Raw genomic sequence first — 25,316 nt, forward strand, 5'->3', positions numbered from 1 at the left:
TTCTCCAGCTCAGACTACTTATCCCCTTGATTATTACAGTCTAGATGTGCTTCTCTGGGGCCCTGTAATATGCCCAGCTCAGCTTCTGCTCAGGGGCTGTGCACTTGCTCATTTCTCTGTTTCCATATCTTCTGGTAGTGGATCCTCCTCATTTAGACCCTGGGAGAGAAAGCAGGCTCCATCCTTAATCTCTATCATTTTGTTTTCTTTACAGTATTACCCAAGATTTGAAATTCGTGTTTATTGGCTTACTTACAGTATACGATGTTAGAAAAGGGTTCTGACTTGGAGTTTCAGCAGAGACTCCAAAGGCCAAGCATGCTATAAGAGGTGACAGTACTCCTAGGACCCCCCACACAAGGAAGGTATGGAGAAGCTGGCTCTTCCTGCATCAGCAATCTGCTGCCTGTAACCTATAAAAGAGTTTGGCGTGGTAGTTCTGGAGGGAGGATTTCCAAGGAGACAGTTACCAGTAAGCACTGCCTCTCTTATGGGGGTGGGGAAGGAAGTGCTAACCTCTCTTTGAAGAAGACTTCTTAGAGAGCTTTTGATTACATATCCTGCACAGGGGTGGATTTAGGTTGTGTGGGACCTAAAACTATACTACATTTGGGACTTGTTTAAAAAGAAGAATATTTGGGACGCCTAGGTGGCTTAGTTGGTTAAATGTCCGACTTCAGCTCCAGTCATGATCTCACTGTTCATGGGTTCAAGCCCTGAATAGGGCTCTGTGTTGACAGCTCAGAGCCTGGTGCCTGCTTCCAATTCTGTCTCCCTCTCTCTCTGCCCCTCTCCCACTCATGCTCTGTCTCTGTCTCTCTCTCTCTCAAAAATAAATACACATTAAAAAAATTTTTAAAGAATATTTCAATTATGAATAAAATGAAGTATGAAAGTAAATATTTACTTAAGGTGAGAAAATAAACAATTTATATAATTTAAGAAGCTGACAGATACCACAAACATCACAAATCCAGAAAGAAAAGAATTTTTTTTCTTTTAAACTTTTTAAATATTTTTTTTATTTTTGAGAAAGCACAAGTGGGGGAGGGGGCAGAGAGAGAGAGACACAGATCATATTTTCTCAAAATGAACTGCCTGACACATCTCTGTAATACTTTTTACTATGTGTTTTGGCTGCATACTCTTCAATCTCCATGTCATATGACATTGACTCTATACATTCCTGACCAAGAGAGAACTTCTTTCTGACCAATGAGTACCGAGTACTCTGCTTACAGTGTTAAGTGTCAAATATTAGACAGCTTTCCCATAGACTAGCATCTAGCCCAGTACATTTCAAGCCTGTTTCTGTTTCATTGTTAAAAATTTTCCAGCACCAGCTACTCTAGGACACTTTCATATTGTTATCTGCCTCTGGCCTTGCACCTTTGTTTCATGATACCAGACGAGTCAGCCCTGTGAGTAGCAGGGAGGAATATTCTGGAAGCCATTCCTATATCAGGACAGCTAGCAATAATTTCACCATACATGGAAGTAACTGGAAGTTATACAAATGTATCCTTTTGAATTTACCTGAATATATCCCCCGTTCAGCTTCCTGAGATTTAAAAATTGCTGCAGCCATTCTAAAGGCACCCAATGTGAAGTGCAGAGTGATCGAGGGGTTTGGAATGGAAAAAGTGATTCACTGGTCAAGCATGTGGCAGACCCCAGCTTCAGAAAGGGAGAGGTCTTAAATCAAAAGAAGTTTGGAGATCTCATCAGTTCATTGGGCTAGGATTAAAGTCAAAACAGAGAAAGATCCATTTACTTATCCACTTATTATTCAAGAGGCATGGGCAGAGTTTATTTGGGATTGATAGGAAAGAAGAAAGCCACTTTCTCTTTGCACCTATAGAATCCAGCTCATTCCACGGAATGTGCCTCCTGTGTTTCTCTCAGAAATAGACAGTCAGTGGCATGAAATGCAGGTGTCTTATCTGCCTTGTTCACCACTGTATCCCAGCCCATGGAGCAGTGCCTGCCACATAGTAGGTCCTCAGGAAATATTTTTCAAAAGGATGCCAGACTTGGACTATATATACAAAAGTAGATAAGCTTCAACCCCTTCAATGGACTCAGAGAACTCAGTGTAGTGGGTACTGCAGATAGGAAAAGAAATGATTTTAGTACAATGTGATAAGCAGTGCAGAGCACTGGGGGCGTTGAGGGGGGGTGGCAGGGAAGGCTTCTTGGGGAATATGAGATGAACAATGAGGTATGACTGGGAGTTCAGGCTGGAGTGACCAGAGCCCAGAAAGACATGCAGTAAGAAGGCAGTGCAACAGTGTAGGGAATGCTAAGCAGTGCGATGGGAAACGATGGGAAACGATGGGAAACAGAGCCAGAGAAAGGATACTCAAACGCAGAGACTAGAACTGGAAGGCTTACTTAGTAGGTGATGGGGAGCCACTGAATTTAGGCCAAGAATGGCGTTACCAGAATTGTATTTGACCAAGATAACTTCGATGGGTTGGTAAGTGGTGAGTTGAAGAGGAACAAATTCAGAAGCAAGGCCAGTCAGTCAGCTCCTGCAATAGCTTAGGCAGGGTGATGGCATCCTGGCTGCCCTGGGTGGTAGAGATAGAAAGGAAGAATAGTTTGGAAAAAGATTAAGATGTCAGGCAGCTGGGTTGATCGCTGATTAGATGAGGAGAGAGAAAGGAGTCTGTGCTGACTTATAGATTTCTGTCTTGGGAACTGAGTGGATCATGAAGGTCTGAGCTCAGGGGCAAGACATGCTTTTAAGTAAGACAAGAGTTCAGTTTTGGAGTAGTTGGGTACGTTTTAGCATTCGTTGTCCTTTTTCTTCCTTTCTCACCATTGCATCCACTCCCTTTTAGGTAAGTTGTTATCTAATTTATTAATCCTCTAGTGAAACATCTGCACAATGTCTACAAATCAAGGCATGGCAGTACCCTTAATCCTTCTTTGTTGATAGCTCCAGGGTTGGTTTTTATATTCCCTGACTTCCTTCATCTAGTCTTATAATACTTTTGCTATTTGCTTGAGGTCTTTTTCTTTTAACATAGGCCAAATAATAGGTTATGCCAAAGCCAGGCCAAAATGGATCTGAATCTAAAGACACAGATGACATCTGTGGTTTTACACATATTTGTTAGTTTTTGCAGAATTAATGTCTTAGGTCCTGTTGCCCTTCCAGGGTGGAGGACATCTATGACCCTTTGAAGGTCGAAGGTTGTGAACTTCCTGTTCCAGATAATTGCTCTATCACTTATGACAGTGGTTAATTATCAGCCAGAGAGAAAAGATTCCCCTCTCCCCTTTTGTATACTGAGTTGTTTGATTATTTTCTTCTATTGTTTTAAAAATGATAAACTCTATTCTTCTATCAATTAGCTTAATTTTTCAACTCATGTACTTGAGCATATTTTCTAAAACCATATAAAGGTAAGCATATAGTTGAAAGCAAAGACTCTAGAGCCAGACTACTGTGATTTGAATCCTAGCTTCACACATATGGTGCATAGGAGCTGGGTAAGTCACAAAACCTCTTCATACCTCAGTTTCTTCATCTGAAAAGTGGGGATTATAATAATCCCTAACTCATAGGATTGTTGTGAGGATCAAAGGAGCCAAATATATATAAAACACCTGGCAACAAGTGGTAGCCTTTCCAAGTTGGTAGTGTAACTTATAACCTTTGGTAAAATGGAAGCTATAGATGGAAATGTTGGTATAAATGCAAAAGTATGCAATAAATAAAGAAAATAATCGGTCTATTCCCTAATTCTGAGGATTCTTCTTGTTTATTATCCTAATATTCCACTTGGATAATATTTACTAGCCTGAGGCATTGAGTGGAATTGCTGGTATCCTTTCTAGTAGTCAAGGGAAATGTTAGGAAGAGAGTGACATCATTCTTACTGTCAAACCTATAACTTGGCCTGTGGTGTTTTACATGAAACAAAAGCCACACTCTTTGATGTTTATGTCTAACCCCAGATGGTCCCATTTTTCTGCCTGTGACATTTGTGTGATGTCTAGAGCAGTGGTAGTCTTTTCATAACCACAAGGAGGCTTGCTGATGCACAGAGCTGGCAGAGTGGAAAGATAGAAAGAACCTTGACCCTTGATGATGTCACCAGACTCTGGAATTAAGCAACCTAGGAGCCATGTTGTCATGTGAGGTGAGAAATCTCTTGTTTTTTTAAGCTATTTTTAATTCCCATTTTATATTGCATTTGAAAGCATCCTATACATGCAAAACATATGTCTCATTCTACTTAGTAACTTTTTATGGGTTTATTATTTGTATTTTTTAAATTTTTTATTATTTTCTAAATGTTATTTTTGAGAGAGAGAGACAGAGAGAGACAGAATGTGAATAGGGGAAGGGCAGAGAGAGAAGGAGACACAATCTGAAGCAGGCTCCAGGCTCTGAGATGTCAGCACAGACTGCGACTCGGGGCTCGAACTCCTGAACCACAAGGTCATGACCTGAGCCGAAGTCGGACGCTTAACAAACTAAGCCACCCAAGCACCCTGTATTATTTGTACTTTTAAATGATTAGTCACATGTTGGGGTGCCTGGATGGCTCAGTTGGTTAAGCGTTTGACTTTTAGTTTAGGCTTAGGTCATGATCTCATGGTTTGTGAGTTCGAGCACCACATTGGGCTCTGTGCTGACAGTGCAGAGCTTGCTTGGGATTCTCTCTCTCTCCCTCTCTCTGTCCCTCCTTTGCTCCCTCCCTCCCTCTCTCTCTCTCAAAACAAACAAACAAACAAACAAACATAAAAAAAATAAATGATTAGTACACATTTAAAAATTTGTCAGCTTTGGGGCACCTGGGTGGCTCAGTGTGTTGAGTGTCCGACTTCGGCTCAGGTCATGATCTTGTGGTCCATGGGTTCAAGCCCCACATCAGGCTCTGTGCTGACGGCTCAGAGCCTGGAGACTGCTTTGGATTCTGTGTCTCCCTCTCTCTCTGCCACTCCCCTGTTCACTCTCTGTCTCTCTCTCTCTCTCAAAAATAAATAAACGTTAATTTTTTTAATTTGTCAGCTTTAATATACAATACAGCAAATATTAATAACTACAACCAACATAAACAAAGCTGTTGGGGTCTTCAATAACTTTTAATAGTGTAGTTCCTAAGATCAAAAATTTGAGAACTACACTCTGTATTATTTCACGATACCCCATTATATTATTTCAATATACCCTGTTTATTTTGGCTGTTCTCATATTGTGGACATTTAGTTTGTTTCCAAATATTTGCTATTGCAGAGAATACTGTAAGGACAATTTTTTAGGTATTTTAAAAGCTTTATTATGTACAATTTCAAATATACACAAAAGCAGAGAGAAAACAAATGATACTAATGTCTGAATCACCAGATTCAACAATTATCAGCATATGGATAATCATATTTCATCCAAACCTTCCATTTCCTCCACTCAGACTATTTTTAAAACCATCCCAGGTTTTGGCGCCTAGGAGGCTCAGTTGGTTAAACATGTCTGACTTTGGCTCTGGTCATGATCTCACAGTTTGTGGGTTTCAGCCCCACATCGGGCTTTGCGCTAACAGCCCAGAACCTGGAGCCTGCTTCAGATTCTGTGCCTCGTTCTCTCTCTGCTCCTCCCTTGCTCACTTGCTCTCTCTCACAAAAATAAATTAATGTTAAAAAAATTTTTTTAACCAGCCCAGTTTTAATTTAATCTGTAAATATTCCTGTGTATTTCCCTAAAATATAAGAATTGTTTTCAAACATAACTACAATACTTTATCACACCTAAAGAACGTTTTAACATTTCCTTGATATTAAATAAATGTCTAATTAGCGTTCACACTTGTCTAAATGCCTTACAATTTCTTTTTTTTTTTAGTTTGAATCATGACGTAAATGAAGTTCACGTGTTGTACTTGTTTGATAATTATCTTAAATCTCTTTTGATGCATGGTCTCCCTTTACATCATTTAAAATTTTCCTTTATTGGGGAGCCTGGGTGGCTCAGTCGGTTGAGCATCCAACTTTGGCTCAGGTTCTAATCTCACAGTTCATGAGTTTGAGCCCTGCATCAGGCTCTTTGCTGTCAGCATGGAGCCCTCTTCAGATCCTCTGTCCCCTTCTCTCTGCCCCTCCCTTGCTCACGTACTCTCTCTTTCTCTCTCAAAAATAAATAAACATTAAAAAATTTTTCCTTTATTTCTAGGGGCACCTGGATGACTCAGTTGGTTGAGCACCTGACTCTTGATTTTGGCTCAGATAGTGATCAAGGTTTGTGGGGTTGAGCCCCGTGTTGAGCCCTTGCTTGGTGTGGAGTCTGCTTGAGATTCTCTCTCTCCCTCTGCCTCTCTCTCTCTCTCTCTCTCTCTCTCAAAAAATGTTTTTCCTTTATTTCTTCCTGTTGATAAAACCAGGTTATTTTCCTACACTTTCTCCATAGCCTGCATTTAGATGATTGCCTCTACCATGTAGTTTCACATGTTTCTCTGACCCTTGTGTTTCCTGTAAACTGGTGGTTAGATCTAGAGACTTGTTCAATTGAGATTTTTCAAGGGGCTGGACTAAGACTGCTTTCTAAGTGTTGATGTGTAATTCCATCATGAGACATTTGGTATCTGGCTCTTTTTTGTGGGATGTTAACAGCAATATCCGTTGATGCATCAGAACCTGAAAAATGATATTAGTCAAATTCTCTATTTCTTATAGGAAACTCCTTTGTGAGAAGAAATCTCTCAGTTCCATTATCCCGAGGTAGCGATTATAAGAGAAAAAAAGAAAAGGGTCTGATTTCTCCCCTTTATTTATCAGTTTTTGTTGTTTATTTTCGAGAGAGAGAAAGCAGAGGAGGGGCAGAAAGAGAGAGGAAGACAGAGGATCTGAAGCAGTTCTGCAGACTCTGCACTGTGCAGAGCCCAGTGTAGGGCTTGAACTCACGAACCATGAGATCATAACCTCAGCCAAAATCGGATACTTCACCCACTGAGCCACCCAGGCGCCCCACCTTTATTTACTAGTTTTAAAGATAATGAGTTGGCTCCCTAGCACCCTCCCAAGATGAATAAGGAAGTTTTGTTTCACGTTGTTTAAAAGGGTGGACCTTTTAAGGGTTGCTGTAGGTAGGGAGCAAGAGGGATTCATACATTGCTTGTGGGAGTATAAACTGATACAACCACTTTGGAGATCTACCTGCGACTTGTCTGAACCATTCTGTATAGCTGATGTAAGTGAGTGCTATATCCATCAACAGATACGTATAAAAATGTTCATAGCAGCACTATTTATAATAGCCACAAACTGGAAACAACTCAAATGACTTTCAGTAGAATGGATAAATAAATTGAGGTATAATCATATAATGGAATAAACATATCAAAGAAAAAAAAGAACAAGATATTGCCATATACAACAACATGGATGAACTTCAGATGTAACACTGAGCAAAAGAAGCCATCCACAAAAAAAGTACATACTATATTATTCCACTTATATGGGACTAACAGATAGGCAAAGCTAATTTATAGTGATAGAGGTCAGAATAATGTCATCTTTGACAGATACTAATTAGGAGGGAGTAGGAGGGAGCAGGAGGGCTTAGGGGAGTATTGCTAATATTCCTGTAGCCAGAACTTACTATATATAAGTTATGCTTCAACAAAAAGGTTTTAATGTTTAATTGGGGGGGAGGGGAAGAGAGAGGGAGACAGAGAATCTGAAGCAGGCTCTTCGCTGTCAGCACAAAGCCTGATGTGGGGCTCAAACCCATAAACTGTGAGATCATGACTTGAGCCAAAGTTGGATGCCCAACCAACTGAACCACCCAGGCACCCCAATAAAAAGTTTTTTAAAAAGGAATACCAAAGTAAGGATATATATCTGTGTTGCTTATATGAATAAAGACTTTCTGTAAGAAAACACAAAAAAACTAATATCAGTGGTCTGAGGAGAGGTAGGGCAGGGCAGGTCGGGAGACGTTTTTGCCATAAAACTTTTTCATATTTAAAAATTTTTGAGCTGTGTGAATATATTATTTTTTTAATTGTTTACCTAGTAGAATCCTATCTCCAAATTGATCTAGCCTGCTTTTTGTCACACAGGTGTCTAGTGTTTGTTTCCCAACCTTTTTCCTCTTTTTTCTGACAATCCTGAAATAGGACATATGGAACAATTATTGAAAAACTGACATAATTACTTTAAATAATGTTTATTAAAAGTCCTAAACATTGAAAGCTCAAATATTCTACAAAAGACAGTGTATTCAAATGTCAAACTATTATGCATATGTTAATTATAGGAAATATTCTGTGTCTTACCTGGTCTGACTATGGATACCCTGCAAGTTGTGACTGAATTTACCCCATTTGTTCATAATAAACAAAATCAGCTGCAATAGAGCAATGTTACTTACAACATCTTTTATTCTCTGTGAGAAATGATTCCTTCTCAATAGGACTTGTCTTGGTCAAAATGCCAATATTTAGTTGTAGACATCTTTGGAGGATGCATGCCCGAGAGCAAATCGGTGTCAGTCTTCTAAAGAGTCCTCTCCCTCTTACTGACAATGATCCAGTGAACTTGAAGGGCCCATAGCAAAAGGGGTACTGAGGAAGAAGTCAGAGTGAAAAGAATAAGTATAGCAGAATTTCTAGTGGGTGGGTTGGCCCCACCCACTAGAAACAGCCACTGTGAATGCGATAAATTATAAAGATAAGGAAATCAGCCCATCTGTAAGCCAAAACCAAAACCAAAACCAAACAAAATCTCTTCTCACATATTTAGTTAAAAATTTAAAAATTATTCTTAGTGTATTACCCTCGTGAACAAACATGATCCATTTACAAATCTTCAATGTCATACTTTCCTTTGTTTATCTGAACAAATACCATGAGTTAGTTCCCTTCTTTTCTTTCTTTCTTTTTTTTTTTTTTTTTGAATTTATTTTGAGAGAGAGAGAGAGCATGAGCAGGGGAGGGGCAGAGAGAAAGGGAGAGAGAGAGAATCCCAGGCAGGTTTCACACTCAGTGAGGAGCCTGATGAGGGACTAGATTTGAGGTTATGACCTGAGCCAAAATCAAGAGTCGGTCACTTAACCAGCTGAGCCACCCAGGTGCCCCTCCAAAGGCAAATCTTTTTTTTTTTTTTAATTTTTTTTTTTTAACGTTTATTTACTTTCGAGACAGAGAGAGACACAGCATGAACGGGGGAGGGGCAGAGAGAGAGGGAGACACAGAATCGGAAGCAAGCTCCAGGCTCTGAGCCATCAGCCCAGAGCCCGATGCGGGCCCGAACTCGCGGACCGCAAGATCGTGACCTGAGCCGAAGTCGGACGCTCAACCGACTGAGCCACCCAGGCGCCCCCAAAGGCAGATCTTAAAGGGGATTTGCATATATTCAGATATAGAAGAAAGCCTGTAATTCTGATATGTTAAGAAGCTGGGTTTGGTAATTACCTTTTATGACCCTATGGGTTGTCTTAAATCAGGTAAGTGGTTGTTCTGTCCCACTTGGCATAGGCTGGTACTGTAGTCTGTATGTTTGTGGCCATCCAAAATTCATGTTGAAATACTAACACCTGTGGTATGCTATTAGGAGGTGGGACCTGTGGGTGATTAGATGAAAAGGTCAGAGCCCTCATGAATAGGATTAGTGTCCTTATAAAAGAAGCCCAGGAGGGCTCTCTCTCCCTGCTTCTATCATATGAGGACATAGCAAAAAGATAGCTGTCTCTAAACCAGGAAGAGGGCCTTCACCAGCCATTAAATCTGCCAGCACCATGATCTTGGACTTCCAGAACTATGAGAAATAAGTGTTTGTTGTTTATAAGCTACGATATTTCTGTTAAAGCATCCCAAACAGACTAAGACAACTAGGATCACTTACTTGGGCTGGAATTTCCAAGATGGCCTTATTCACATGTTCAGTGCCTCGTGGGAGCTGGGCCTCTCTAGCTGCAAGGTAAGGCTTCTTCCCTGGTGCTTCAGGGTTCCAAGAGAGAGGACGAAGAGGCTGACAGGCCTCTAAAGGGCCAGGCCAGAATTGACACAGCATTTCTTCTGTTATATTCTATTGGCCAAAGCAAGTCACCTGCTGACTCAGATTCAAGGGCAAGAGAAATGACTTCCCTCTTGGCGGGAGGAGTGGCGTGCATATACATAATCTACCACAGTAAGAAAAGTGGGGGATGCAAATCTTTGCTTTCAAAATTTAGCTGAGGTTATTTGCATTTTAAGACAAACAAAATGCCATTTAAGAAACAACTAACCTTGGAAATAATAAGGGTAAAGAGATTAGACATCATTATCATTATCAGGGGTAGAGGTGGTGCCTGGGTGGCTTGGTTGAGTGTTCAACTCTTTTTTTTTTTTTAATGTTTATTTCTTTTTGAGAGAAAGAGAGAGCACATGTGGGAGAGGGACAGAGAGAGAGAGAGAGAGAGAGAGAGAGAGAGAGAGAGGGAAACAGAGGACCCTAAGGGGGCTCTACGCAGTCAGCACAGAGCCCGATGCAGGGCTCAAACTCGGAACCATGAGATCATGACCTGAACTGAAGTCCCACAGTTAACTGACTGAGCCACCCAGGTGCCCCAAGTGTCTGACTCTTGATTTCAGCTCAAGTCATGATCCCAGGATCATAGGATCAAGCCCTGGTCGGGCTCCGTGCTGAGTTTAGAGTCTGCTTAAGATTCCCTCTCTCTCTACCTCTGCCCCTCTCCCCAACTCACACCCTCTCTCTAAAAAATAATAAATAAAAATAAATTTTTTCTCAAGAAATCATTTTTGGGGAATTTTATACTTGAGAGGATGAGAGTTGCTGACTGACCACGTTAAAGTGGAGGAGAGAAAAGAGAGGGAGGGATATAATTTCTGAAAGAAGGGTTTAGCAATGTATTTCTCTTGAAACACACAAAGAAGGGAGAGAGTATTTATCATCTGAATATTTACTAAGGAAATAGAATTCAAACACTGGCAAAAGTTATTCTTGGTGTATTGGCTTCCCTGCCTCTCCCTCCAGCATGGCAGAAGCAACAGGGAATGGAGGGAGGATAGGAACCCAAACCCTTTCCTGTCCAGACCAAGTGCCCTACCAGCTCTGTGTAAAGGGTTTACTGAAGGCTTGGGGTAACTAGAGGGAATTACAATATGGTGGAGGATCCTCAAATTGGATACTAAATATGATGGTTCCCAAAGGCCAAGGAAAAGGAAAGAAAAGAACCCTTCTACAGGGATGCTAGTCTTGCTTTCTTGTCTTAAAATCTACCTTTTACTTCCTCCTCTCAAAGAAAGCACTCCATCTTTGATCCTTCCCAGTGCACATTTTCACACACACACACACACACACACACACACACACACACACACACACACACACACCAAGATGCCCATGTGTGGGTAAGAAATAAAGCCTTCACAGACAATGAGCCTGTCACTCTCAGCTGCTCAGAGAACCAGCAGGTGTTGTGAAATTACCATCTTCTTTTACCCTATTAAACTAGGTTACATTCTTAATAGCAATAGCAATAACAAAATTGTCGACCACTTTCCGTGTACCAGATGCCTTTCCAACCACATCTATATTAGTGCATTTAAATCTCACAACAATCCTTTGGGTACAGATATTATCTCCATCCTTGATGTGAGGACAGTGAAACACAGAGAGGTTAAGTAACTTCTCCAAGGTCACACAGGTAATCAGTAGAAAAGCAGGGATTCACAGCCTGATAATTCCCAGAACCACACTCGTGAGCCTGAACCATGCAGCCTCTCTTTTGCAGGGCTTCCTCTCCTACCAACTTCTCTGTAAGAAAGCCAGCAGTTGACAAACTCATCCTCTGGTGAGGGTGAGCCTCTGGGCAGGTAAGCACTGTTGTCTCTAGTTGCATATGTGTAAGAAATTAGGAAGGATACTTTTGTTAGCAGTGGCTATTTCTGGATGCTGGAATAAAGGGCAAATTATTTACCTTTTTAAAATATGTATTTTCTTATAATTACTATATATTTCCTCAGTGATTTTTTAGAAGCCCCCCACAGTCTTTCTTACTCTTTTCAGTCCCCTAACCTCCTGGGACTAACAGGAGCACAGACGAGCTTCAAGAACAAGGTATCACTTGAAAGCATTGCTTCAGATACAAAGTGTGTCCACAACACCCTGATTTATTGGATACCACTGTGTAGAACAAACATGTCTCTTCTCCAACTCTCAGTATGGCACCTGGATCTGTATTAATGAAGAACAAGGTTCTTTGTGGGAGGGAGTGCGGTTTTCTCTGGGGTAGCAAGTAATTTAACCAACAGGTAGGAGGGTGGATGTCTCAGGGCCATAATGCATGCCTCCTGTCATGGTTTCCACAGTCCTGGGTACTATAGTAATGCTTCCCACAGACCACTGTATGTGCCAAAGCCCAAGTCCACAGCTGCTTGAGTTGCCTATGAAAGTATCTATGAAAGATGTCTCCAGAACTAAAAAAAAAAAAAGAAAAAAAGAAAAAAAGAAATGAAACCTTTAGTCCTTCCATTTATCTTAGCCCGTGTGAGGCTGCACTGGTCCAAAGTAGAGCATGTGCAACTGATTCCTGGAAATAGGGGCCTGTGGACTTTATGGGCCAAGTGGTTGGGCTTTCCAATGGGACAGCCCAAAAGAAGGGTCTCAAGGGTAATTTTCATGAAGGCAGATTTAAGTCACTGGATGAGTGGCTTAGAGTCCAGTCCCTCTTGGGCCAGAGTTGGAGGTGATGTGCTTTCCTGACACTAAGTAGGAGATATGTTCAGGTTGCACAGTACTGGGTCCTGCTATGGATCCCAGGAAGAATGCTATAGCAAGGCATGGGCATTCCTTAGGGGCAGGTGTTAAGGGTAGATTAGGTTGTCCTTTTGGGATAGCTCTTAGTTCTGCCAAGAGTGAAAAAACTAAAACTTAGCCACATTCCTTTGACCTAAGTTCTGGGCCTCAGGAGATGTAAGACTCTTGGGATGGAGGTACATCAGGCTTTTTTTTTCTTTTAGGTTCTAGAGAGGTCTTGGTTTTCTGAACATATTAAGAGCACCTCCAAGAAAAGCACAGCCAACTTTAATACATAAACCCCCATTCATAAGAACCCTAATTCTTAAAGGTACCTTAGTGATCTTTACAATAAATGAAACCCATGGTGAGTCACATATTGAAAGGATCATCTTGTGCTGTTGAGAGAGAAAATGGACCCACCTGGACAGATCCACTTGGAGACAGATCACTACTTGCTACAGAGTCTTGTTGGTCCTCCCTCCACATATTCCATCACCAAAGCTATGTTCTGGGTTCTATTATGTGAAGTCAGTCAGGTGTGGCTACAGAAGAAAAGACAGGAAAGGCTCAGGAAAACAATGTTTATTATACTCACAAGTCCTGGAGACTCAGGAGACAGAGCACACCATGCAGGGCCACACGGGAAAGCGCCAGTGTCCGTTAAGAGGCAAAAGGGACAAGAGTGAGTGGAGAGCTGAGGCCACAAACTTTACCAAAGTTTCTGTAGGAAAAACAAGGCAGGGCAGAGTAAACAGCTTAGCATTGGCTAATCTGAACAATTTCTTTTATATATATATATATATTTACTTATATATATATATTTATATTTATATTTATATTTATATTTATATTTATATTTATATTTATATTTATATTTATATTTATTTATTTAGAGAGAGAGCACAGGCAGGGCAGGGGGGCAGAGAGAGAGAGAGACTGAGAATCCCAAGCAGGCTCCTCGCATGGTCAGCACAGAGCCTGATGCAGGGCTCCAACCCATGAAACCATGAGATCATCACTTAAGCTGAAATCAAGAGTCAGACACTTAACCAACTGAGCCACTCAAGCGCCCCTAATCTGAACAGTTTCTATGGGCTCTAAGCTATAGGGATGGTTTCTTGTTGCTTAGTGCCCGGCCCTGGGATGATCAAGGCGAGGTATGGCTCTGGATTGGTTAGCTTGCAAATGAAAGACATGCTCCCAGCTGAGCCCTTTGCTGTCTCTAAGAATTGGCTAGCCTCAGGATAGGTAGTCTCCCCAGCCAGGAAGGTTTTCAAGGTATCAAAACATCATAGTATACAGGAAATAAAAAATATAAACAACACAGGCTATTGCTGCATAACAAATGATCCCAAATGTAGCAGCTTCATATAAACATTATCTCATAGTTTCTGTGAGTCAGGATTTCAGGAATGGTTTAACTTGGTGATTCTGTCTCTCTGGAGGTTGCAGTCAAGATGTTAGTCTACAGTAATCTGAAGGCTCAGTTGAAGGAAGATCAGTTTCTAAGGCTACTCATAGGAATATTGGCAAGAAGCTTTTTCCCTTGCTAATGATTGGAAGGAAGATTCAGTTCCTCATTACATGGCCCCATCCATAGGCTGCTTCACTGTCCCCACAACATGGCAGCTGGCTTTCCCCAAAGGAGGTGATCCAAGAGAAGAGGCAAAGAGGAAGTCATGATGCATTTTATCACCTACTCTCAGAGCTCACAGGTCCTCGCTTCTGCTACATTTCATTTGCTAGAAGTGATTCACTAAGTCTCATTCACACTCAAGGAGATAGAAGGGGTATCAAAGAAGTAAAACCGTCACAAAGTCCAACACCAACTTGATCTCCACAAAGTAAGCCTAAGGGCATTTTAGCAAAGGTCATACTGTCCTAGTTTGCCCCAGATCCAATGATTCAGTCTTTCGAAGACCATGAATTTTAAACCATGAAACTTCTCCCATTTTTAGATTAGAGATCTAGGATTTGAGGGTGAATCTGTTTTGGGGTCTGTACAAAGTGGAGGCTTCCAATTCCCCCAGAGTGAGGTTTCAGAAAGCTGTGCTTTAAAGACTAGGGGTAGAATGACAGGGTGTAGAGATGGGTTGGAATGTGTAAGATAGGGATGCTATCAACCCCTTGTTTGTAGAGTGGGCTTTCTTCTTATAGCTACCACTGTAGACTGGCTATGCTGCTTATCAAACATTACCAAACATCACTGTAAATAAAGGAAAAACATAGGTGAAGAAAAAGAGGAGGAAGATGGTTTAAAGCGTTTGAGTAAATCAATAGTGGAAAGGTAGAAGATGTGGAATTAAAAATTTTAAATATGTGTGTTCCTTTACTTTAAAGAAAATGTGGAATAAAAAAAATGTGTCTCTCAAATTCCAGTAGTGGGTCATCCTAAAAGATATACAGCATACCTGATTAGTGCTCCTAAAAACTGTTAAGGTCATCAAAAGTCTGAGAAACTCACAGCCAAGAAGAGTCAAAGGAAACAAGACAACTGATTGTAATGAAATATCCTGCATAGAATCCTGGACTAGAAAAAGACATTAGAGGGGCGCCTGGGTGGCGCAGTCGGTTAAGCGTCCGACTTCAGCCAGGTCACGATCTCGCGGTCTGTGAGTTCGAGCCCTGCGTCAGGCTCTGGGCTGATGGCTCGGAGCCTGGAGCCTGTTTCCGATTCTGTGTCTCCCTCTCTCTCTGCCCCTCCCCCGTTCATGCTCTGTCTCTCTCTGTCCCAAAAATAAATAAAAAACGTTGAAAAAAAAAATTAAAAAAAAAAAAGAAAAAGACATTAGATAAAAAGTATGAAAAACTAAGGAAATCTGAATTAACTATGGACTTTAGTTCATAATAATGTATTGATACTGCTTCATTAATAATAACCAATGTACCATACTAAGGTAATGTGTTAATTATCAACTGGGTGTGAGGTATAGGAGAACTCTCTGTACTATCTTCTCAAATTTTCTGCAAATCTAAAAATGTTCTTTAATTTTTTTTAATGTTTTATTTATTTTTGAGAGAGAGAGAAAGAGAGCGCAAGTGGGAGAGGGGCAGAGAGAGAGAGGGAGACACAGAATCTGAAGCAGGCTCCAGGCTCTGAGCTGTCAGCACAGAACCCGACACAGGGCTCACACTCATGGACCATGAGATCATGACCTGAGCTGAAGTTGGACACTTAAGCAACTGAGCCACCCAGGTGCCCCTCTAAAAATGTTCTTTAAAAAGGCTACTGAAACTAGTATGTTTTTGCCCAATACCGACCAGAATTTTATACAGAGAGGAGAACATCTCTCTGAGCATTGGCTTATCAGTGATGCGCCGTGAACATTTTTGCTTTGAGCTTGAAAAGGTAACAGAAAAATTAAAAGTTATTAATCAAATTTAAGTAAGTTCCTACTAAAATTAAATCGCTCAAATGGCAGAGTTGTGATTCTGGGGTTTCTTTTCATTCAAACAGAGTAGTAAAGGCTCTTGTGATCAGAAAGACTTGATATCTGCAAGAGAAACTTTAACTTCTAGGCCTAAGACAATTGCTTAGAATCAGGGGAAAAATGCTTTTATAAGAAATAGTTCTTTTTTTCTGAAAGATGTTTCTTTCTTTTTTTCTTTTCAGAAAGAGAGCCCACATGAGTGAGGGAAAGGGACAGAGGGAGAGAGAGATTTTCAAGCAGGCTCCACGCTCAGCAGGGCTCCATCTCATGACCAAAAGGTCATGACCTGAGCCAAAATCAAGAGTCTGACACTTAACTGACTGCACCACCCAGGCGCCCCAAAACATGTTTCTTAAAATTTAAGTCACATCACCAAGGCATGTTTTGTTCTGACATTTTCGCCTCCCCAAAGGAAACAAACAAAGAAACAAGACTGTTGGGCTCTTCAGATGATTATGATTCCCCTTTTACAAGTTAATAAGACAAATTGTTTTAAAAAATCAAAGCGTTTTTTTTTTTTTTAATGTTCATCCATTTATTTTGAGAGAGAGTGCAAGCAAGGGGAGGAGCAGAGAGAGAGGAAGAGGGAGAATCCCAAGCAGGCTCTGTGCTGTCTCTGTGCTGACAGCACAGAGCCCAGTGTGGGGTTCACTGTGAGATCATGACCTGAGCCAAAATCAAGAGCTGGGCGCTTAACTGGCTGAGCACACCCACCCCCCAAAATCAAAGTGTTTTTTTAACAGTTTTATAAACCTAAAGCAGAAATTGCTTTTGCCTCAACTAAGATTAATAGAAGACTAAACCCAAGAAATTAGAAATAAGGTATAAAAAAAAAAGGGAATAAATAGAAGTTAAAAGTAATAAATCAAAACAAGATATTTGGAGCCCAAAAACAGTGAAACAAATGGATGAGATATAAAGAGCCAGAAGCCAATAAACTTTTGCAAATAAAAAGTTAATATTTTAATATCAGAGTTTAATCTACATATTTGTGTATAAATGTGACCATTTATGCTATTTATAAAGGCAGTAAGATGTCCAGTAATAAGAAAATAATTGTAACGCTTTTATAAATTGGGGAAATGTGTATGTATTTAAAAAAATCATCTTTTTAAAAAATTTTGTTAGTTTATTTATTTATTTTGAGAGAGAGGGAGCGAGCGCAAGTGGGGGAGGAGCAGAGAGAGAAGGAGAGAGAGAGAATCCCAAGCAGGCTCTGCACTGTTAGCGCAGAGCCCTTTGCAGGGCTGGAACTCATGAACCTGTGAGATTCTGACCTAAGCAGAAATCAAAAGTCAGACACTAACCGACTGAGCCACCCGGGTGCCCCTAAAAAAAATCATCATTTTGAAGATTATCAGAAGACATTGGGGAAATGTTTATAATAAAAATGGTAAGTTTAACAAAGTACATATATAGTGATTCTAATTTTTTTAAGTTATTAAAATACATATGTGTTTCCTCAAAATGTTAAACATAGACTTAACCATATGACTCAGTAATCCTGAGTCATATATGTATACTTTCATATATATCCAAAAGAAATGAAAACTTATGTCTCTGTAAAAACATACACATGAATGTTCAGAGCAGCATTATTCACAATAGCTACAGTAGAAACAACCCAAATGTTTATCAACTGATAATGGATAAAACAAAATTTGATATATTTATAAAATACGTTATTTGGCAATGAAAAGGAATGGCGTACTGTTAATGCTGCAGCATGGATGAATCTTGAAAACATTATGCTAAGCTGAAAGAGGCCAGACACAAAAGGCCACATATTGTATGATTCCATTTATTTTGAATATTGAGAATAGGCAAATCAATAGAAATGAAATAGATCAGGGGGCCATGTGCTGGCTCAGTCGGTGGAGCATGAGAGTCTTGATCTCGGGGTTGTGAATTTGAGCCCCATGTTGGGTGTAGAGATTACTTAAAAATAAAATCTTAAAAAGAAAAAAAAAGGCAATAGTTAGTGGTTGCCAGAGACTGGGGTCTGACTGCTAATGGGTAAGGGGCTTCGTTTGGGGATGATAAAAATATTCTAAAATTATACTGAACAGGGCTGTACAACCGTCAGTATATGTAATACAAAATGTCAGTATATTTCAATAGTTTTTACTTCTAGATGTTGGAATTACATCAGATTTTATTTTCCTTTTTTTTTGGCATTTTCCAAATTTTCTGCAAAAAACAAATTTATTTATTTATTAATGTTTATTTATTTTTGAGAGACAGAGACAGCGTGAGCAGGCAAGAAGCAGAGGGAGAGGGAGACACAGAATATGAAGCAGGCTCCAGGCTCTGAGCTGTCAGCACAGAGACTGATGTAGGGCTCAAACTCATGAACTACAAGATCATGAGCTGAGCTGAAGTTGGCCTCTTCACCGACTGAACCACCCAGGTGCCCCAACACAAATGTTATTTAAAACAGTTACTGGGATGCCTGGGTCGCTCAGTCAGTTAAGTGTCTGATTTTGGCTCAGGTCATGAGCTTGCTGTCCGTGGGTTCAAGCCCCGCGTTGGGCTCTGTGCTGACAGCTCAGAGCCTGGAGCCTGCCTCGGACTCTGTGTCTCCGTCTCTCTCTACACCTCCCCTGCTGCACTCTGTCTTTGTCTGTCAAAAATAAATAAACATTGAAAAAAAATTTTTTAAGCAAATCGTTGTTCAATCAGTGTTAATCCAGGTGTAATCTCTGGGTAGGTATTTGTCCTTAAATTGCCACTGGTCTGCAACACAATACAGAAATTGAAAGTAAATACCTAGAAACTTTTAATAACTATTTTACATTGCTGTAACATCCAAACATATGATCACTCTAATAATTCTGTTTTGCGCAAGTATTGGTCCTCAGTGGATTGGGAGAAAAAAAATTGAAACCTGCTTCTTTGCTACAGATAGAGAAGCTCTGCCCTAGAAAATTCCTAATGTTTTATCAGAAAATGTTTAGATCAAAGGCTATGAGTACAGAGGTTGAGGAAAGCAAGTAAAAACTAAAATAGATTAAAATAAAATATGTAAATAACAATAACAGTACAAATGATTAGAGCAAATTGTGTCTTTTAAAAGAGATAAAAGCAAAAAGCTTACTGGCTGAACAAAATCAATTGAAAAACCACTCGTGTTCCAGTTAGACAGACAGCAGAGGTGGGCTTGGCTTCACCTCCCACAGCAGCATCCCCAGAAAGAGATAGTGCTCTCATCCTTTCCAGCTCAAGCTTCCAAAATAAAACACCGAAGGAAGTCCCCTATTTGCCTCTTGATAATGGTTCCTACTTCTTGTTAAGGGTGCTGGTTTGTCACAGGGGTGGGACCAATGTAATGTGCAAAAGGCTTGGTCTGTACACACCCTGGGGGAAACTTGCTCTTCTGAGGTGAGATGGAATGTCCTCTTACTTCTTCCCTGGGTTGGAATCACAAGGTCAAAAAGTCTCCCGGGGTGGGGGGCACCTGGGTGGCTCAGTGGGTTTTGGCTCAGGTCATGATTTCATGGTTTGTGAGTTCAAGCCCCAAGTTGGGCTCTGTGCTGATGATGTGGAGCCTGCTTGGGATTCTTTCTCTCTCTCTCTCTCTCTGCCCCCCCCCCCCCGCCCTTGCTTGGCTATTATGAATAATGCTGCTGTGAACATGGGTGTACAAATATATCTGTTCCAGTCCCTGCTTTCCTTCTCTCGTGAATATACCCAGAAGTGAAGTTGCTGGATCATATGGAACTCTATATTTAATTTTCTGAGGAAGTGCCATATTTTTTCCCATGGTGACTGTACCTTTCACATTCCCACCAACAATTCACAAGGGTTCCAACTTCTCCACATTCTTACTAACACTTGTTATTTTTTTTTCTTTTCTTTTTTTTAAGTAATAGCTTTACTAATGGGTGTAGTGGTTATTTCATTGCAATTTTGATTTGTTCCTTAATGATTAGTGATGTTGAGCATCTTTTCATGTGCTTATTGTCCATTTGCATATCTTCTTTGGAGAAATGTCTATTCAAGTCCTTTGCCCATTTTTGAATTGGGTTTTTTTTTGTTATTGTTGAGTTGTAGGAGTTCTTTATTTATTGTGGATATTAATCCATTATCAGATATGTGATTTGTAAATACTTTCTCACCACTGAGTATGATGTTAGCTGTTCCTATATATGGGTTCCTATAAATAGGGGTTCCTATATATGGGCTCTATTATGTTGGAGTAGGCTCTATTCCTAAATTGTTTAGTGTTTTTCATCATGAAAAGGATGTTAAATTATGTCAGATGCCTTTCCTGAATCAATTGAGATGATCATGTATTTTTCTCCCCTTCATTCTGTTAATGTGGTATATTACATTGATTTTTCTGTTAAGTCATCCTTGCATTCCAGGAATAAATTCCACTATGTTGTGGCATAATCCTTTCAATATGCTGCTAAATTCAGTTTGCTAGTACTTTGTTGAGGATTTCTGCTTCAGTGTTCCTAAGGGAGATCAGTCTTTAGGTTTCTTTTTTTGTATTGTCTTTGGCTTTGGTATCAGGATAATGCTGGCCTCATGCAATGAGTTAGGAAGTATTCCCTTTTCTTCAATTGTTTGGAAGAGTTTGAAAGAGATTGGTTAGTTCTTCTTTAAATGTTTAATAGAATTCTCCAGTGAAGCCATCTGGTTCAGGGCTTTTCTTTGTTCAAAGGTTTTGATTATTGATTCAGTCTCATTATTATATTTCTATTCAGATTTTCTATATCTTCACAATTCTGTGTGATTGTTTTTCTAGGAATTTTTCCATTTCATCTGGATTATTCAATTTGTCAGCATACAATTTTCATAATACTCTCTTAGAATATTTTTAAATTTCTGTAGAATTGGTAGTAATTTCCCACCATGTGTAATTTCTGAGCACACACCCATGTGCAAGGTGCCCTGGGTTAGGTTCTGGAATCCATCTTCGAGTATCATGACATCAGAAACTTCTAGTCCAGTGTACTTAAAAATGTGATTTATGGACAAAGTTGGATAACCTTACACTTTTCAGAATTATGTTAACTATATATATAAGTTTAACATCGATTTCCAAGTTACATTCAATGAAGGAAAATGCTTATGATAGTCTTACTAGCCCTTACTTTTTGCTAAAGGTCTCTGGTCTCAGCCTATATCTGGTACAAAGTCTTGGAGGCAGGACCAACTAGCATCAGTCCCCTCTGGTCCAGCACTGCTCATGGCACCACACACACTCAAGCCCAGTGTAGGAATGGGGCCCCTTTTTACTTTCTATTCCGTGTGGTATCCACACAGTAGATGACACAAGGCACACTAGTCTTAAGGATACAGTTTGATGGGTTTTTACATAAGTCTAAATGTGTGTAACTAACAGTAGATCAAAAATAGTCCCATCTCCCAGGAAAATCCTTTGTGTGTACGTGAGACATGGGAAGATTTGGGCTCTTAAAGTTTCAGTCTGGCAGCAGTGTAGAGGAAGGAGAGTGATATGGGCTCTGAGTCTTTATCTGGGAGCCTTGCTGCAGGAAGCATCTGTGAATTCTGACTCTGTCAGGAGTGGCCTAGATGTCCCCATGTTCTAGAAATCAGGGTTGGCCTGAACCCTCCAACAAGCTCTACTTGTACTTACACGCACACCACATACGTACATACCACACCTGCCGCACAGACCCATCCATTCAACATTTGTAGGCTTTGCAGATTCTGATTTGGTGGAGTATCCAGTGATAAAAAAGCCGTAGTCCTCGCCCTTCTGAAGGAGAGCCAGTGTTACTACCGCCCAGAGACCCCCAAGGGCTCATTTTCTGACTCTTTTAGATGTGGTTGGCAGTACCTGCCATATTCCTTTGTACCTTCCTTTGCTTCTCAGAAAACCCTAGCTCTGCTCCGTTGTGGGCATCACTCACTCACCTGAAGTGAGGTTGGGGGCAGGATCATCATGACTCTGATCATCTTGCTCTGCTCCTGCTTCCTCAGCCATAGCTACTAGAGGTGCCAGTTTGCTTATTTGTCCAGAAAGTAGGTCCAGGGATGTGAGATTAGAAAGATATAGGCTATTTAGCCTGGAAAGCACCCATTAGGAGGTAAGTAGATTACTCTAGAGAGGGATTTTATAAGAAGGAAGTGGACTGATTATTCATTGTCTGTGAAAGAAGCGTAAGAGAAACAGGCTCGGGTTAAGAAAGGAAAGCTGGTGTTCAGAGAGCAGAAAGAAAATCCTTGTGCAAAGAGTAGTCAGGGTGGTGCCACATGGCCTCCACCCCAGCCCTCTGAGAGGAGAGGACAGATAGCAGCCCAGAGGAGAGTTTCGTAGTTCTCCTGACTCCGGTGATGGGCAGGGTTGGGCTGGCACTCTTGTCCTGCTAACTGAACGGTTCCATGATTCTATGATGTCATTGAAGAGAAAAGAATGGGGAGCTGGGCTTGGCTCCAGCTGCTCCAATTCCTCTCCTCTGGATTCTTGATAGTTTTTGGGGTGAGGGGAGGTGAGCTGAGCCAATCCCACGTGTCCCAGCTCAGTCTCCCCTCCAACCACCTGAGCCCCCACCATATTTATGGAGAGAAATTAGCCAGTGTGAGTCAACTTCATTGAAACAAGCAGAGCATCTTTTATGAAGTGGATCAAAAGGACAACAATGAAAATAGCCTTGTGTTCTTCTGTTTCTAGAAAACGTAAAGAACAAGAGAACTACATTCAAACTAAGCTGGAAAAGAATATTTGCATGATCTGTGACTGTGAGAGTAGATGAGTCTTCTGGCTAATCCTCTGGCCTTTGAAATCACCGCAATCACTTTCTTCATCCTCCTTCTAATTTGCTTCATTTGCATCCTCCTTTTATTGGTGGTTTTTTTATATAAATGGTATAAATCCATGCTGATTAATTGGGATCAGATTTCAAGTCATGCTAGCAAATGTATCTAGAAATAATCTAAGTCAATTTATGATAGAGCCAGTAACGCCATAGCTACCTACTTTGTCCATTTAGGAATTTTAGGAAATCTAATTTCCTGTTTAAAAGTGATGTTCTATGCCAAGCATTCAATTCGAGCCATTCTCCTTTTTCTGAATTTTTTTGCTTATTCATTTTCAGTTTCCAAAGCAAGAAAGATGTACAGACAGAAAAACGCCCTTGTGCAGATGGTAATGGAGGTGAAGGTTGTTTAGCTGCTAATGTGGAGGCGAACATTTCAAGAGACCAAGAAAAGTAAGTCTGTATCGTAGAATGTTGTAGAAAGTCATTTTGGGGTATAGCAATGGTGGCTAACACGCCTGAATTTCTAAAAATCCTGCTGATTGATTATCTAGGACTCTCCTGACACAAATCATAGACTTGAACGCACCCATGAGGCCTGGCATTCTTGTCCAGAGACGGAGTAAAGAAGCGTTGATCACACCCTTAGAAGAGAAAGAAAACATGGAAGAAGAGGGGGAGGACATAGTAAGAGAGAAGCAAGAACCTAAGAATGCTGAAGGAAATGGTCAAGAGGTGACGGACTTTTCTACTCTCAAGGGGCTGTTTAGAATTTGTTTAATTGAAAAGGTGGTAAATGACTTGGCTGGGTCCAATGACATGGCTTTGCCTGCAACTTAAGTTTTTACCTGAAAGGAGCATCATGTCTGCAGTCATCCAAACCATCTTCTTAGCTCATCAGTCTGTGTAAACCAGTCATATGCGCCAAATCTAGACACTTTCCCATTCTTTACTCTTACATTTGTGTTGTTCCTAATAGTTCCCCTTCATTGTGCTTTCCCCAGAATCCTAAGATCTCAGAGCTGGAGGAGTCCTTGGAGATCATCTAGGGATCCAGCCCTTTCATGTTACAAATGAGAAAATGAGATGAATTGCTCAAGGTCATTCTTCCCCCATAGCCAAGCTCAGGACCAGGCCCCACGCCCCCGTTTTGGTTCCAGGCTCCTTATACAACAGCATACAATCACCCCTGCACCTTCTCGAGCTCCCTGTCGGGGCTCCCTGATAGGGACAGTTCACATCTTCCCTTACACAAGGCCTAAGCCCAGAGGCAGAATGACAGTGCAGGGGGCTCCTTTGTAACCATAGAAATATGAAAATGAGATCATGATGGATTACCGCTGCTTTCCTGTATCACTTAGAAACACTTCTTCTGTTTCTCACGAACAATGCTTCTATATTTAATTTAAAATATAAATTAAATTAAAAATATAAACTTAGGTGTTTTAAAGAAGGGCTTGTTGCTTTCATAAATTAAGCATTTGACTGTTGCCCCATTCTCTTGCAGGATGATGATTTGCAAAAACCACCCATACCTGTCACCAGAAGTCAATCAGCTGTTGAAAACCACAGAAGACCTTTAAAAGGAGTGACATTTTCTAGGGAGGTAATTGTTGTGGACCTTGGGAAGGAATACCCGAAACCTCAAAGCTACCCTTTAGAACATAAAGAGAGAAAATTAGCTCAGAAAAGTGTGGGTAAACGAAATGTAAACTTAGATGAACAATGAAATGACTGGGGGTACAAGATCATGATGAAATGGCAAAGTATGGGGAATTAAGCAAATACAGATAGTATTTTACCTTTGTGCAGAAACAAGTGGGCTACATGCAAAATTTTTAAGTAAAATACCCAGAGCTTGAATATAGTTTTTTTTTTAACTCGAATCTGAGTTCAAGAAATGTATTGTATTAAGTGTCCTTAAAACACTATCTACTCAAACACTGTTCTAACATGTGAATAAAGTTATTTGTGTTTGTGCAGATGTCTGTTAGGCAAGTCATATTTAAGGGGAACTTTGGGGATAGCATGTTTTTGATGCTGTCATCACAGGCATTCATGACCAAATGACATTACTGTTATCATCATGGAAACTTCCAATAACAAGGACTAGGATCTCCTACCACATAATCCCTGTTGAACTCAGTCCTCAAACCCTTATTGTACTGACAACTGCTTTGGGTTTTTTTTTTTTTTTTAAAGTTTATTTATTTTTAAGAGAGAGAGTTAGAGCATGAGTGGGGGAGGAGCAGAGAGAGAGGGAGACACGGGATCTGAGGCAGGCTCCAGGCTCTGAGCTGTCAGCACAGAGCCTGACGCGGGGCTTGAACTCATGGACCGTGAGATCATGACCTGAGCTGAAGTTGGACAGTTCACCCACTGAACCACCCAGGCTCCCGAA

At 40.6% G+C, this 25,316-nt stretch overlaps 1 protein-coding gene and 1 long non-coding RNA gene across 5 annotated transcripts; one reads left to right on the forward strand and one right to left on the reverse strand.

Annotated features, from left to right (window-relative positions):
• Window positions 1-226: 226 nt before the first annotated feature.
• LOC102972704 lies at window positions 227-22,539 on the reverse strand. 3 transcript variants are annotated; one of them, XR_006215751.1, is made up of 5 exons: window positions 22,074-22,539; window positions 13,380-13,474; window positions 13,174-13,295; window positions 8,384-8,576; window positions 227-413 (listed from the first exon to the last, which is right to left on the reverse strand). It is a non-coding gene; the product is annotated as an uncharacterized LOC102972704 (long non-coding RNA). The 3 variants fall into 3 exon arrangements; XR_006215750.1 differs by lacking the exon at window positions 13,380-13,474; XR_006215752.1 differs by lacking the exon at window positions 13,174-13,295 and having other exon boundaries at window positions 13,349-13,474.
• An 18-nt stretch (window positions 22,540-22,557) lies between these two features.
• On the forward strand, window positions 22,558-24,897 carry CA3H2orf74 (chromosome A3 C2orf74 homolog). 2 transcript variants are annotated; one of them, XM_042981456.1, is made up of 5 exons: window positions 22,558-22,737; window positions 22,831-22,835; window positions 23,255-23,368; window positions 23,470-23,650; window positions 24,423-24,897. In XM_042981456.1, exons 1-5 carry the CDS (start codon window positions 22,573-22,575, stop codon window positions 24,642-24,644), a joined length of 687 nt encoding a protein of 228 aa, XP_042837390.1. In that variant the 5' UTR covers window positions 22,558-22,572; the 3' UTR covers window positions 24,645-24,897. The 2 variants fall into 2 exon arrangements, with proteins under 2 accessions (XP_042837390.1, XP_007075430.1); XM_007075368.2 differs by having other exon boundaries at window positions 22,645-22,737; window positions 22,831-23,024.
• The last annotated feature ends 419 nt before the right edge of the window (window positions 24,898-25,316 follow it).

Source organism: Panthera tigris, chromosome A3 (genome assembly GCF_018350195.1).
Source record: "Panthera tigris isolate Pti1 chromosome A3, P.tigris_Pti1_mat1.1, whole genome shotgun sequence".
Classification (NCBI taxonomy): domain Eukaryota; kingdom Metazoa; phylum Chordata; class Mammalia; order Carnivora; family Felidae; genus Panthera; species Panthera tigris.

Bases quoted from the DNA above. Each gene is read 5' to 3' on its own strand.
- CA3H2orf74 (XM_042981456.1), top strand. From the start codon at position 22,573: ATGGGGAGCTGGGCTTGGCTCCAGCTGCTCCAATTCCTCTCCTCTGGA. The intron at 23,369-23,469 runs GTAAGTCTGTAT...TTGATTATCTAG, and splicing joins ATTTCAAGAGACCAAGAAAA to GACTCTCCTGACACAAATCA. The intron at 23,651-24,422 runs GTGACGGACTTT...ATTCTCTTGCAG, and splicing joins CTGAAGGAAATGGTCAAGAG to GATGATGATTTGCAAAAACC.